The sequence below is a fragment of the Quercus robur genome, chromosome 11, assembly GCF_932294415.1.
Source record: "Quercus robur chromosome 11, dhQueRobu3.1, whole genome shotgun sequence".
NCBI classification, from domain to species: Eukaryota; Viridiplantae; Streptophyta; class Magnoliopsida; order Fagales; family Fagaceae; genus Quercus; species Quercus robur.
Genome location: NC_065544.1, coordinates 56159036 through 56171824, shown reverse-complemented (window position 1 = coordinate 56171824; position 12789 = coordinate 56159036). Strand labels below are relative to the sequence as shown.

The 12789-nt window shown below is 34.4% G+C and overlaps 3 protein-coding genes across 5 annotated transcripts; 1 reads left to right on the top strand and 2 right to left on the bottom strand.

Moving 5' to 3' along the window:
- The first annotated feature begins 1265 nt into the window (after positions 1-1265).
- On the top strand, positions 1266-5925 carry LOC126705655 (protein THYLAKOID ASSEMBLY 8-like, chloroplastic). Of its 3 annotated transcripts, none has more exons than XM_050404763.1 (4): positions 1266-1693; positions 2873-3029; positions 4085-4176; positions 5397-5925. In XM_050404763.1, exons 1-3 carry the CDS (start codon positions 1340-1342, stop codon positions 4099-4101), a joined length of 528 nt encoding a protein of 175 aa, XP_050260720.1. In that variant the 5' UTR covers positions 1266-1339; the 3' UTR covers positions 4102-4176; positions 5397-5925. The 3 variants fall into 3 exon arrangements, with proteins under 3 accessions (XP_050260720.1, XP_050260719.1, XP_050260718.1); XM_050404762.1 differs by having other exon boundaries at positions 2873-3259; XM_050404761.1 differs by having other exon boundaries at positions 2873-3259; positions 4954-5925.
- Positions 4103-5496, bottom strand: LOC126705656 (expansin-A20). Its single transcript, XM_050404765.1, has 3 exons — positions 5355-5496; positions 4905-5223; positions 4103-4788 (listed from the first exon to the last, which is right to left on the bottom strand). Exons 1-3 carry the CDS (start codon positions 5482-5484, stop codon positions 4485-4487), a joined length of 753 nt encoding a protein of 250 aa, XP_050260722.1. The 5' UTR covers positions 5485-5496; the 3' UTR covers positions 4103-4484.
- A 767-nt stretch (positions 5926-6692) lies between the features above and the next one.
- LOC126705657 (uncharacterized) lies at positions 6693-10370 on the bottom strand. Its single transcript, XM_050404766.1, has 2 exons — positions 9734-10370; positions 6693-7162 (listed from the first exon to the last, which is right to left on the bottom strand). Exons 1-2 carry the CDS (start codon positions 10078-10080, stop codon positions 6916-6918), a joined length of 594 nt encoding a protein of 197 aa, XP_050260723.1. The 5' UTR covers positions 10081-10370; the 3' UTR covers positions 6693-6915.
- Between the last annotated feature and the right edge of the window lie 2419 nt (positions 10371-12789).

Sequence of the window (12789 nt, the reverse complement as noted above, 5' to 3'; positions counted from 1 at the left end):
ACATTGCTATGCAAAAGTACTTGTCACATTTTTCTCCATATTATGGTATATTTCAAGTTTACAGGTGCAGTTTTACTTATTTTTCTTGGCTTTAAAAACCTTCTTTCACAAATATAGATAAATCCACTATCCCAAGGCAGCAAAACACGGTATGTTTGCAATGGAAGGGAGAGAAAAGTAAAAGGTTCTCCCCCCTCCTCTCACTTAAACATTGGGCAAATTTTTGACTTCCTTCTTAAAATATGAGAGATACTAAATGACCACAAAGATGGATGATAAATATTAAGGTGTTGTTAATAAAGAAGGCAGGAGTAATAGTTTGCAAGGCAAGGCTATGAAGTTGTAAATGTACAATCCAATTACATATAGTATAGGTGGGCTAATAGGCTAATGGAGAAAATCCCCCCGTCCCCCCTTTTTTGAGGGGTTTAATTTGGGTGTCAAGAATTCATTGAGTATTTGAGGTGTGTGTAATTTTCTAGTTCCACACATATCAAATCATTAAAAGAATGATTTATTGGAGGTGGCACATAATTTGTCATGCCATTCACAATAGTTTGTCTAGTAACTAGTACAATAGGTCGAATCAATCACAATCACATTAATTACATCCAACTACCCAGTTAGCATTTAATGCAATATGGCTTGTCCATTTGATGAGAGTCCCAAGCTTTTTTTGAAAAGCATATTTAGACCGATAAAGTGGACAAGAGCTTGTCACATATTCACATCCATTTAAAGTAATGAGGAAGGCAATGATAGATTTCTTAAGTTGATTATATACCAATCAAGGGTATAAATACCCTCTTTATAGAATCTTTGCAGGTATGCAATTCCTTATTCAAAAATTCATGACTAATTAATAATTTTCTTTAATGCTAACTTGATTTTTGAAGTGCTCATCATCACTCCAATTAGGGTTGCTATACTTAGTATGTGCCGGTATCGATCTCTCGTCACTTGAATTCCTACCTACAATATCTAAATTACTCTATGAGGAAAAAAAAAGTGTGCAAAATTGTATTATTCGAATATTTAATAAATTCCTCACATCTTTCGACCAAGGTATCCTATCTCAAGTTTTAAAACAAAACAAAGGGGAAAAAAAACTAAATTATCAAGCACCAATATATGAATTAGGAGGCCCATTGGCATATGGACTCAAACTCTTGAAAGCAGAAGTCCAAAAGATAGTATTTGATCCAACATCCAAATTCGAACCTGACCCGTTGCCATTTATCCTCACATGCTCCCTATAATGAGAAGTGAAAACAAAGTACAAAGTACAAACTAAACATTAAACAGACTACAACAGAGAGAGCGGAGTCGAGATTGAAGCATGAGCTTGTCTGCAATTCGTGCACCATTCTTTTCCCTCCTCCTCAAAACCACTGAACTAAATGGAACAACAAGGTGGTCGCTTCAACCTGCCACTGCCACTACACCTTCAAGGCGCTGTGTCATAGTGGGCACCAGCGTTAGAAGCAAGAACCGGAGGCCATTGCAGAAGGGTAGGAACCCCAGCATCGAAGCAATTCAAACTGTGCAAGCCTTGAAGCGAGCCAATATTAAGAAAGACAAACGTTTATTGGACCAAGTCTGGGACTCCAAGCTCAGCCGCCTTCTCAAGCTCGATTTGATTGCTGTTCTTCGTGAACTCCTCCGCCAGAATGAATGCGAGTTGGCTCTCAAGGTTCATACTTTAAATCATAACTTTTTTCATTCCTATCTGCAATTGCTAAATCCTACAAAAATTTATGTTATGGGAATTATGATACAATATGAGGGAGACCCACTTAAGTTTTCTTCTTTGCAAACTATATTTTGTGAATTAATTCAAATTGCATCTCTGGATTAGTATACAATGTCTAAAGGCTTAATTATTTGTTAACAACCATTATGTCAAATGGGTTCTTGGTCTTATTTTTTTTATGCCAGTTTTTTTTTCCCCCAAAAAAATATATTCTTGATTTCTAAACTTTAGCCCACTGGCAATTTAGTCCCTGGAATTTAAAATGATCACTTTAAGTTACTTGGATGACATGATCACATGACCACACTAAAACTAAAAGATGATGTTATCACTCCATTAGATACTTTAGGGACATAAAAAAGTGATCACTTTAAGTATGTTAAGGACTAAAAAGGATCACTTTAAGTTCTTCAGAATTAAAAGCGATCATTTTAAGTTATTAGGGAATAAAAGCAATGACCTTCAACTCCAAGGACTAAAATGCTCATGAGTTAAAGTTTAGAGATTTTGCACTTTTTTTCCCCTTTAAATATACACCTGTTTATTATTTATTTATTTTACTGAGAAAACGGAGTAACATCAGCTTTTCAAGCATCCCATACTAAAGGGGGGATGGAAATATTATTACAGGTAAAACAGCATTTAAAATTAAAAAGAGAACTTAGCTAAATTATAGCTACAGAGTTTTTCACCCTCCTAATCCATTCAAAACTAGATTTGGTGAAGAATCTAACAGTATTTACTGCATCATAAATGAGAGGCTCACTTTGCCAAAGGGTATCATCCATATTACCAAAGCGTATCCCCTCCCTCCTATTTCTTGCATTGCTAGGAATTGAGCTCTTGAATGAACCGCATACACCCTTTTATAACATGTCACATTCATGCTCTCTAATATCTTATCCATGAAAACTGACTTGTATTTGTCTAATGAATTATGGAACATTATTTGCCTTTTAAAATTCTTTTACATTTCTGGTCATTTTGCAATTAATAGTTTTTTTTTTCCTTGTTATGAAGTTATTATTATTTTTGGTAACAAGTAGAATGGACTCCAATACTAGTATTTGTTGGCTTAATTTCATTGCCTTAACTACTTTTTGTTTTGGCTAAATCTAGGTGTTTGAAGATGTTCGGAAGGAATACTGGTATAAGCCTCGAGTGTCACTGTATGCTGAGATGATCACAGCATTGGCTAGCAATGGATTGTTTGAAGATGTTGAATTACTTCACTCATATTTGAAAGCAGAACATGGTTTAAATCCTGAAATTGAAGGTTTTAATGCTCTCTTCAAAACTTTGATTAGCTTTAACCGCACTGAACTTGCAATGGAATGTTACTACCTGATGAAAGAAGTTGGATGTGAACCAGACAAGTCATCCTTTAAGATAATTATAACTGGCTTAGAATCAAATGGAGAAACAAAATTTTCAGCTATGGTAAGGCAAGACGCTCAAATGTATTATGGTGAATGTCTCGAGTTTCTTGAGGAGGAAGAGATTATGGTGAGCAATAATTGACTTTGTAGGATAAAGTGTATGGTTATGTCCTGGTAAGAGGATGTGCTAAAACCGCAACTTTTACATGCTGGAAAAGTACTGCCTACATTTATGGCGAAACCAACTGAAATATAGTTCTCATCTGTAAAACCCTTTGGAGATGCATTGAAGTTTCACAAAAAGGACCGGCCAGATTGGCATTAATCACTCTTTATTTTTGACTAAAAGAATCGATCACTTAATACATGCTTAACAACTATATGCTAGAATAAGGAGAAGCTGTTATCTTACTTACATTAAAACAATACAAATTATGAGTTTTTATTTTATTTAATATCCATTTTGATCATGGTTCTTGCTATTTACATGTATCATTTATGGCTATCCCCTGTTGTCATGACCAATAAGAGAGATGAAAATTTCTTAAATAGTTTGCCTTGTATAAAATGGCTTGTGTATTGGAGGTGGTGATAATTAAAAAATTGAGCATCTAGCTGGGAGCTTATGCTGCCTATATGTCCATGTTAATTCCATTGCTGTTTCAACAAGAGGCAAACAGACATTGACGTCCACCTTTTCATTTATACTTGAATTTCTTCCAAGAATGCATAATTTGGATGGCAAAAATGGAACAACATTTGTTACCTTGTTTCCATTTCTTGTGTCTGCAATTATTTAGTTACATAAATACCATGTTTGAGCACTCTCTTGTAGGTGAGAACTGAGAAGTGAGAACTTTTGCTTGTCATTTGAGTTTTGCAATTATATTTGATTGTCTTCCTTCCTTTTTGTTTTCTTAATTTTTATTTTCTTTGGTTATCTTTCTTGTAGAAGCAAATACTGTGTGAATTATCTCCAAAAAGAACATAATTTATAAAGCAAGGATTGTCTGTATAAGCCAGGATAAAGAGAAGGAAAACAAGGTACATGAACTGTTACTTTTAATAATTACAGATTCCATCTACTGTAATACTTTCTAATCAAGATATCATGAAGAGACAAAACCGGGACCTTGAATTCCTATTTTTTTAACTTTCTTCTACAACCTTCTCATCAATTTGTTGACCATAATCTCAACTTTGTGGATGGCTGGAAGTTTTGAGTGACTAGATGTAAGTGTAAAGATGAGGTTAATTCCCTCAATACAGACTGAAACCATGATTAAGACTTCAAAAGTTTCCAGTTGCAACTTGCAAGCCATATTCCAGAATTGCAGCAAAAGCTTTTATAACTAGAATTGTTTCCCTTCAAATGTCTGGCCGAACTGCCAGTTTGCTGGAGCAACATTGTAAGATGCAAGCGTTCTTCTACTGCTGGTGGTCACCTCAAAAGATATAGGCTGTCCTTTAATATCAATATTGCAGTGCCAGAGTTGTCCCCAATTTCTCGCCATAGGATTCCACCCTGTTCTTGATCCCTTCACTTTCACAGCAACCACTTCACCATCCAAACCTACATTGGTAATTAACACTTGAAAGAAGTGAGAATTTCCACTCAAACTGAATCTCATCCCGCCACTTCTCGCACACTTCACCCTGCACAAAATTTGACATAAACAATGTTTCCCTCAATTGCAAGATACTAGAAAACAGAAATCATAGGATAGGAAAGAACTCCAATAAAATTTCTATTTCTGTGTTTGATTTGTTACCTCCTGTACTGCACTGGCACATTATCAGCACTTCTCTCTGCAATTTCAGTAAATGCAGCCTCCGACATCTCAAAATGCTCCTTGGGAAAATTACACCAGCCACCATAATCAGCTGAAAGCCCATAATTTGGAGGACAGAAATCTGTGGCAGTGAGAACAATAGAGGGGCTTCCCTGCCGGCACCATAATATATGGTCAACACATCTGAGCTCATAGCAAGCCCCACAAGTACTCCCTTTGTTGAACAAAATGGTGCTTAGTCCAGCACTGTATTTCCCATAGCTAGTCTTGTGGAGGTCTCCATAACCACAAGCCCCTTCTGCAACATTAATAAACAGTAGCCCTTGCTCACTTGCCAGTAAAGTTTATATCTTGTAAACTTGCAGCATCATTTTGTAGTAAAAGACAGTAAAGTTACAAACTTTGAAACTATAGAAGCAAGAAAAGTACCTGTAATGATTGACCCATTTGTTTCTTTGGAGTATGTTGCAGTTGCAGTCTTCCAGTCTTCATTCTGGGCATTAATCTCACATGCTTTCAGTAGAAACAGGAAGAAAACTGTGGCCTGAAGAGCACCCATTTGAGATAAGATAACGAGGCTTAAGTGAACAATGTTTTCTTTCTTCCTATTTGGGACTCTTAGCGGGACTGAAGGTTGAATAAAGCCTTAACTTTTTTTTTTTTTTGGGTAGAAATCTTGAAAAAGAAGAAACTTTGACAGAGAGCCACCAACTTGGGACTCCTTTGGTTCACATTGTGGGATCTTTGCCTCTTTCAGCAGGGAAAGACTGAAGCGCGTGTTGGTGTATAGAAAAACAAACTAGGGATACGCTTTCTTTTGTTTCTTTGTATTTTTTTTTGTTTTCTTCTTTTCAGCTGGGATTGGGGACTGGTAAAAGGAAATGTGTTGCCTGCTGCATTTGGCTATATTCGAGAGAGAAAAAGGGTTTTTGGCTTTGTGTTGGTGGCAGACAGAGAGCGGAAAGCCATTATAAAATTCAAAATCTAAATTATATTTTCATTGGCGAGCTCGGCCGCTTGGATACATTTCTATTTATTTGCATAAATCATGGTTTTCGTTTGGGCTCTTCTTTTGAGAAGAAAAACCAAAGGAAAGACCCCACGTGGAATGAAAATTCTAAGACCAAGACTATAATGTTGCGGGGGGACCCCCCCCCCCCCCACAGGGGAGTGGAAATTGGAAATTCTTACATTCTTAGTTGATACCAAAGATTATAATGTTTGTTAACTAGGTTTTATCTTTTAGACTGTGTCCAAAGAGTCATCTTGACATGCCTAAAATTATAATAATTTAATTACAGCCCATGCAATATGACAAGTTGACCCTACACTCTTACTTACTGGTAGAAAAGAGCCGAAATAAGCTCAAAAAGCCAAAAAAAAAACTGGTGCTTTGGGTTTGCCACGCGCACTTGAAGTATTAAACATAGACTTTGACAGATCCATTAATTGATGCTCAATGCGGTGCCACTAAAGATCTCACCATAGACCACTAAAGATTTCACCATAGCCTAGTTCACCAGACAAATTACACTTTGTATTTTGGCTAGGTGTCCAGGCATTACAAGAGGAGAGGTGCTGGAATCCCTAGAATCCTAATACACAAATTAAGTTCAGCTACTACAGGAAGGTCCATTTGCATTTTGCAGCCTTGCTGGTGTGTTCATTAGGCCCAGCTTCTCCTGGAATCACTATTTACATTACATCAAACAAGTTATCAATCATGCCAGATCCTAGTCATACAGCCTCGTAAAGCCTAAAAAGAGATACAGCAGAAAAGGCCCAATGAGCTTAATGGTTTATAACCCCAAAGAATATAAACAAAGGGACCAGATCCATGTCTAAAATTTGAAACGAAGAAAACAATGATATCTCCTAGACCAAGAAAACAAAACTTTCTCGTTTTTTACATAAAAAATCCAATGAAGAATCCAAAAAAGGGTTTATCAGAGAAATTTATGTATGAATGTCAACCTTCTTGATGATCATACTAAATTACTATGACATCTTTTAAAGAGACAACGCTGCTAACTGGAGCATTGTTGACCTTATTCCGAATGATGGCGTTGCATCCATTACCATTACCACTGTTATTAGTGCTGATGTTCTTGTCAAAGTGATACAAATTGTATGTGGCTTGATCCAGTGTTCCTTCTCTGTAAACAAAGATACTTTCATCTTCTTCCATGCGACGCCACTTCCTATTTCGGTCATGTACTCGATGGAGTGGCATTCCCCTATTCAAAAATAAGTAAATAAAAAAAATGAAGAAGGCATATAGTATCTGAGATAGCTTAATAAAAAATGATCCCACGTCTATAAACATGTCAGTAAAGATGCTTAAAGGTTTTGGATACATTATTTTAGCATTTGTCAAGATTAAACTATCAAAAACTTGAGAGATAACAGCTGCTTCTTCCATACTCGGTAACTGGATGTGTATAAATATATAAAGTTACAAGGATAACTAATTCAAACAAAGAAATTTAGTGTTTTTTTTTTAAAGCCCTACCCTATTAGCAAGATGTTTAAATATAAATAAGAATGGCACACATAACAAAATAAAAAACAACACGCATAGAAGATTGGACTGAAGGAGCTCATTGCTATTGGAGCTCAAGGAATTAACACAATGAAAACAGAAGAGTAATACCATGACAACATATTTTTCACAAGATTATTTACTTTTAAGATTCATTATTCACACTAATTTTATTACGCATAATTGTGAAACTTATTATCGCACTTATTGCAAACAGAATGAAGAAACAGTAAAGTGAAATACAAGTGCATGTGTCCCCCTCATCTTCTTACTCTGCCTCCACAAATATAAAATTATCAGTAACAACAGCGTTGAGTAATGAGCCATAGCTGACCCGGAAGCAGGTTCGAGTGCGAGTTTCTATGACCCATCAAAAAATCTATTCTTTTTTTATCGGACCACAAGGCAGAAGAACACAGTCAGACCATTATTATTTTTTATTTATGGTGGCATTTAATTTAAAGGCAAAAAGAGGAACCCTCTAGAAAAACTGGGCCAATCGTTTAAATCCGAGGCCTGGTCCAGAGAAAATAAATTTATGCATATAAGCTTTAAAAAAAAAAAAACTATACTTTTATAAAAACAGAAATCAAAAAATAAAGTGAATTAATCATTTTCAGGGCCAGGGGTGGTAACCTGCTTTGCATCCATTAACCCCAAAATAAAAAAGTGAAATAGGCAAATAGCTCTCCTATTCATTGAGTCAACTTTACATATATATCCCACTCCATGGATATGCAGCGTAACAAATAAATGAGAAAGGCATAGCAAGTGGAAGAGATTGTGTTATTGTCCTATCAACCAAAAAAAATAATAACAATTGTGTTATTGTATAATTTATTGGACAAAACTTAAAAGAATTATTTATTAGGTATTGTATTTTAATTTTTCCAATTAAATTCAACCATATTAACATAGTACACAATATGATTGAATATAATAGTTAAGTGTTTTGTTAGAGTCTTGTGATTGGACTCAAAATCCACCATTTGTTGCAAGCAAAAATTTGTCCCTCGAGAACATAACACTAATTATGTTACATCGATAAATACATATATGTGGTTAACTTTTAAGCCTAAATTACACATCTAAATAATTGCAACTAAATTTTATCATTATTCATAAGTAAATAAATTTTTAGGAACTCTTTTTTTTTTTTTTTTTTGACAGAAAATTTTTTGGAACTCTTTAAGTCTTAATAGAGAGAGAAAAGCTCTCAATGCACATTAGCACCTTTGTGCATGTATTCTATTTTTTTTTTTCTCTAGAGTTTGGCCTCTTTCAACATGTACTCTTGTAATTATTTTTATTTAGAAATAAAATTGCCGCTTTACCTCCAAAAAAAAAAAACATTACCTTAGTTTAATCCTTATTTCTTTCTTTCTTTCTTGTGCAAGTAGTTCTCATTGTTATTTATTTTATACTTATTTATGCTCTTTTGAGTATATAATTTATTCCTTAGCATTAAACCTAATAAAAACAACTATTAATGGAAAAAGTAATTTCTTAGCCAGGAAAACGACCTAAAAAAAATAAAAGAGTTGTTGGGAAAAAGCACATAAAAATAAAAAAACTGTTGGGAACTTAGAAGTATTGCACAAGAAATGTGGTGAAAAGTGATGAATATGGACATAAAATAAACATGGGAAGGGCAAAAGTCAAGAATAATATGTAGTAGCGACAACTACCAATATTTATTTTTGTACAGAGATTGCATATGAAACCCAATTAATTTTGCACCATTAATTTTGTTGCATTTCACATCAATCAGTCCACAATTAGTCAATGAAGTATCCAAGGAAAAAAATAAAAAAGATAATTAAGCAAAAAATCCAATTAAAAAATATATAATAAAAAAATATCCAACAAAAATTTTTTTCCCAATATTTCTGCGAGAAGTTTGACTAAACCTACATTCAAACTAATGCTTTTCTGTCAATAACTTCTGCACCTACCTCCTTCGTCTTTACTTCAAGCAAGTTCTTTTGTTTTTTTTTTTTTTTTGTTAATAAAAATTACTGCTAATTTTTTTATTAAAATAAAAGAAAAACAAGAATACAACTATACTTAACAAGTTTTTCTGACACACAATTCAAGAAAGAAGAATACCACTCATAAATTGTGTCGTATATCTAACAAACACAATGATAAGAAAAGAAAAATACGTAATAATAACAAATACTACTCTGTATTGGAAAAGCAGCAATCTTTTTTTCTTTTTTTTCTCTTTAATTTAAAAATTCAGATAAGAATGGGAAAACCAAACCTGATATGGAAAAGATCGGAGATTTCGGACATGTCGAGGTAGAAGTTAACAGCGTCGATGAAAGCTCTGTAGGTGTAGATATGAAGTCCATCGATCCTCGGGTAAGGCAGTCTCGGCCTAGGCGGTGTTGTCTCCACCGAGAGCCGTGAACCTCCGGCGGAGTACACGTACTCCTTCCATGCCACGGGGGAGCCGTTGGAAGGCAACGGAGGAGGAGTTGGAGGAAGACCCACGAAGCCCAAAGTGGCCATCATTGGCTCCAGCTCGTCGTGGGTCATGATGGGTTTGAATGTGTTGGTGAACCACAAGGCTAGCTTTTTCATACACTCTCTCATGCATTCTTCCATTGGGATTGAGGGTTTGAGAGTTTGAGACTCTCTCTCTCTCTCTCTTTCTGTGGGATTGGTTTTTGGGTTCTGGGTTTAAGTTCAATGTTTTGGTTTTTATTATTTATTGTATATACGGTAATATTATATTATATATAGTAAAATACAACTAGTACCGATGATGAAGAGGGAACGTTCTGTTTTGGTGAGTAGTTAGTGAGAGTGAGGAGTCAGGAGAGAGAGAGAGAGAGAGAGAGAGGCCATGAATGTAGGGATTCTATTCGAGTTGGGATTCTTGGAGGGCAGATTTTGAAAGGTCTAAGCTACCTCACTTTTACCTCCAACTTACTCTATTTTACTAAAATATCATTACTAAATAAATCGAGTTATTCATAGACAGCTCGTGCTTAATTTGATAAATCTTATTATGTTCGTTCATTTGGCAAATGACAAAGGTTACGACTAAATTTAGATTTGTTCAACCATTCAAATTTGATTCAAAAAAAAAAAATTCAACTATTCAAATTTAAATATAATAATTTATTGTTTCTATCATTAAAAAAATAATAATAATATATTCATTAACAACTCATAAGTGATGAATATAAAAGTAAAACAAAAGAATCCGAATTTGGTAATGATGGAGTATAAAACATGTTTTACACCGTCTATTAAGAGATTGTCACATCAGTTTTTTACTTAAAATTTAATATATATTACCACACTTAATAACATCTCACAATAAATTCCAAGTTAAATTGGATTCTCAAATGGATATTACAATTGATTGAGTGTGGTTATGTCTATTCTTTAATATGTAATATAATGATGTGGCATGTTGGGATTGAAGAGGTAAAACTTGGGTTTTACTCAACATTTTTATTGAATTTAATCTCAAAACAAAATAATAGGGAAAGAACTTGGTTTATACAACAACACAAACTTAGTCCCACAAACTTTGGGTCAGCTATGGGTCATCGATAGATTAAATTGAGTCAGCTACATGAATTATTTTCTTCATTCTATTTTATATTAAGTCATTCTCTATGTTACCTCCCTAATTGACATGTATTTTTTTAATTACTTCTACTAACATTATTTTTTTGCATTTTTCTACCATTTTTTTTTTCATTTCCTCAACTTGGATCAACTTATTATTTCTTATTGGTTCATTATTCAGTCTCTTATGAACATGAAAAACCCATCTCAAAACCTAGGAAATATACTATAAAAATAAACATCATAAAACCTTCCTACCCTTAAAATAAAATAAACATTTTTAAGCTTGACCACATCAAGAATTATTCACCTTTCCGTCTTCCTTCTATTTGGATGCTTAGTTGTCTTATTTATTTATTTATTTATTAAACTTAGGGTCCGTTTGGATACCGCTTATTTTGCTGAAAATTGAAAACACTGTAACAAATAAGTGAAAAACGCGTGCTAATTATTTTTGGGTCTATTTACTATAGCTCAGCTGAATCTATTTAAGGGTCCCCTTTTTACTCTTTTTTTTTTCCTTCTATTCACTCCTCACCCACCCTAGCTAACGCATGTGTCTTCAAGAAGAGAGTTCCACGCCCACCAAAGAAATCCACGAGGAAGACCTACATTGGTTTGATGTCGGCGAAGAGCTCAGACGAGAAATCCACGAGGAAGACAACCCAGTCTGACGCCGGCGAAGATCAGGTTTCCTCTAGTGTACTCTTCCTTCCAAAAACCCATTTCACCCTCTTCCCCAATTTCACTCCTTTCCCACCCATGACACCTCTCTTCCCATAAACCCATTTCACGCCTCTTCCAATTTCACTTACGGACCCATTTGTTTAATTTATGGGTAAATGGGTTTTTAAGTTTGTGAATTGTGATGGTGTTTGATATTTAACTGAATATGTTTAGTTATTAAATTATGTGTTTGTGTTTGTGTTTGTGTTTGTGTTTCTGTGGCAGGGTCGTTGGTTTTAGCTGCAAAGGTCGTTGGTTTGTGATGGTGTCTCTCTCTCTCTCACACAAATAAGCACAATGCATTTTCATTTTGTATGTAGTCTGTAAAAGCCTCTCGATATCTTTCATTGTGACTCACTCATTTTTGTAGGTAATGAGATCTGAAAGTTTTGTTTTTTATATTTTTTTTTTGTTCACTTCGTTTTGTTTTTGTTTACTGGTTACAATGACGAAGTGGGTTTTGTTTGGTTTGGTTTCGTGGGTTTTATTAGATTGAGTTTTGATTAGGGTTTTTTTTTTTTTTTTTTTTTTTTTTTCCATTTTATTAAGCTAAAATTTTCGCTAAAGATTGGACCTAGTAGGAAGTAAATGTTAGAGATTTCGATTTAAGTTCCTGGATTTGATGGTAGTGAAGTTTGATTTGCAAGGCTGAATGACATAATATTGTGTTTTGGACATGCCGAAGAATGATAAAAAATAAAAAATTGTTTTATTGATCTGTATGTTCAATGGAAAAACTTAAGGTTCATGAATCATGAAGTCTCCCCCCCCCCCTTTTAGTATAGTTTGGTTGCTGTGAGAACTGTGGAGCCAATGGTGTTTTTGTTTTTTAACATAAACCACAGAAAGTTCTCTGGGTTTTTTTTTTTTTTTTTTTGCTTGTGTGGATCTTTCATGTTCTAAATCACAGGTACATATTACTTTCACAATATTCTCATTAATGTGACTTGTGTGTGTGTTTTCTCTTTGTTTCTTTCTATTTTGAGAATTGGATTTCAATACTTT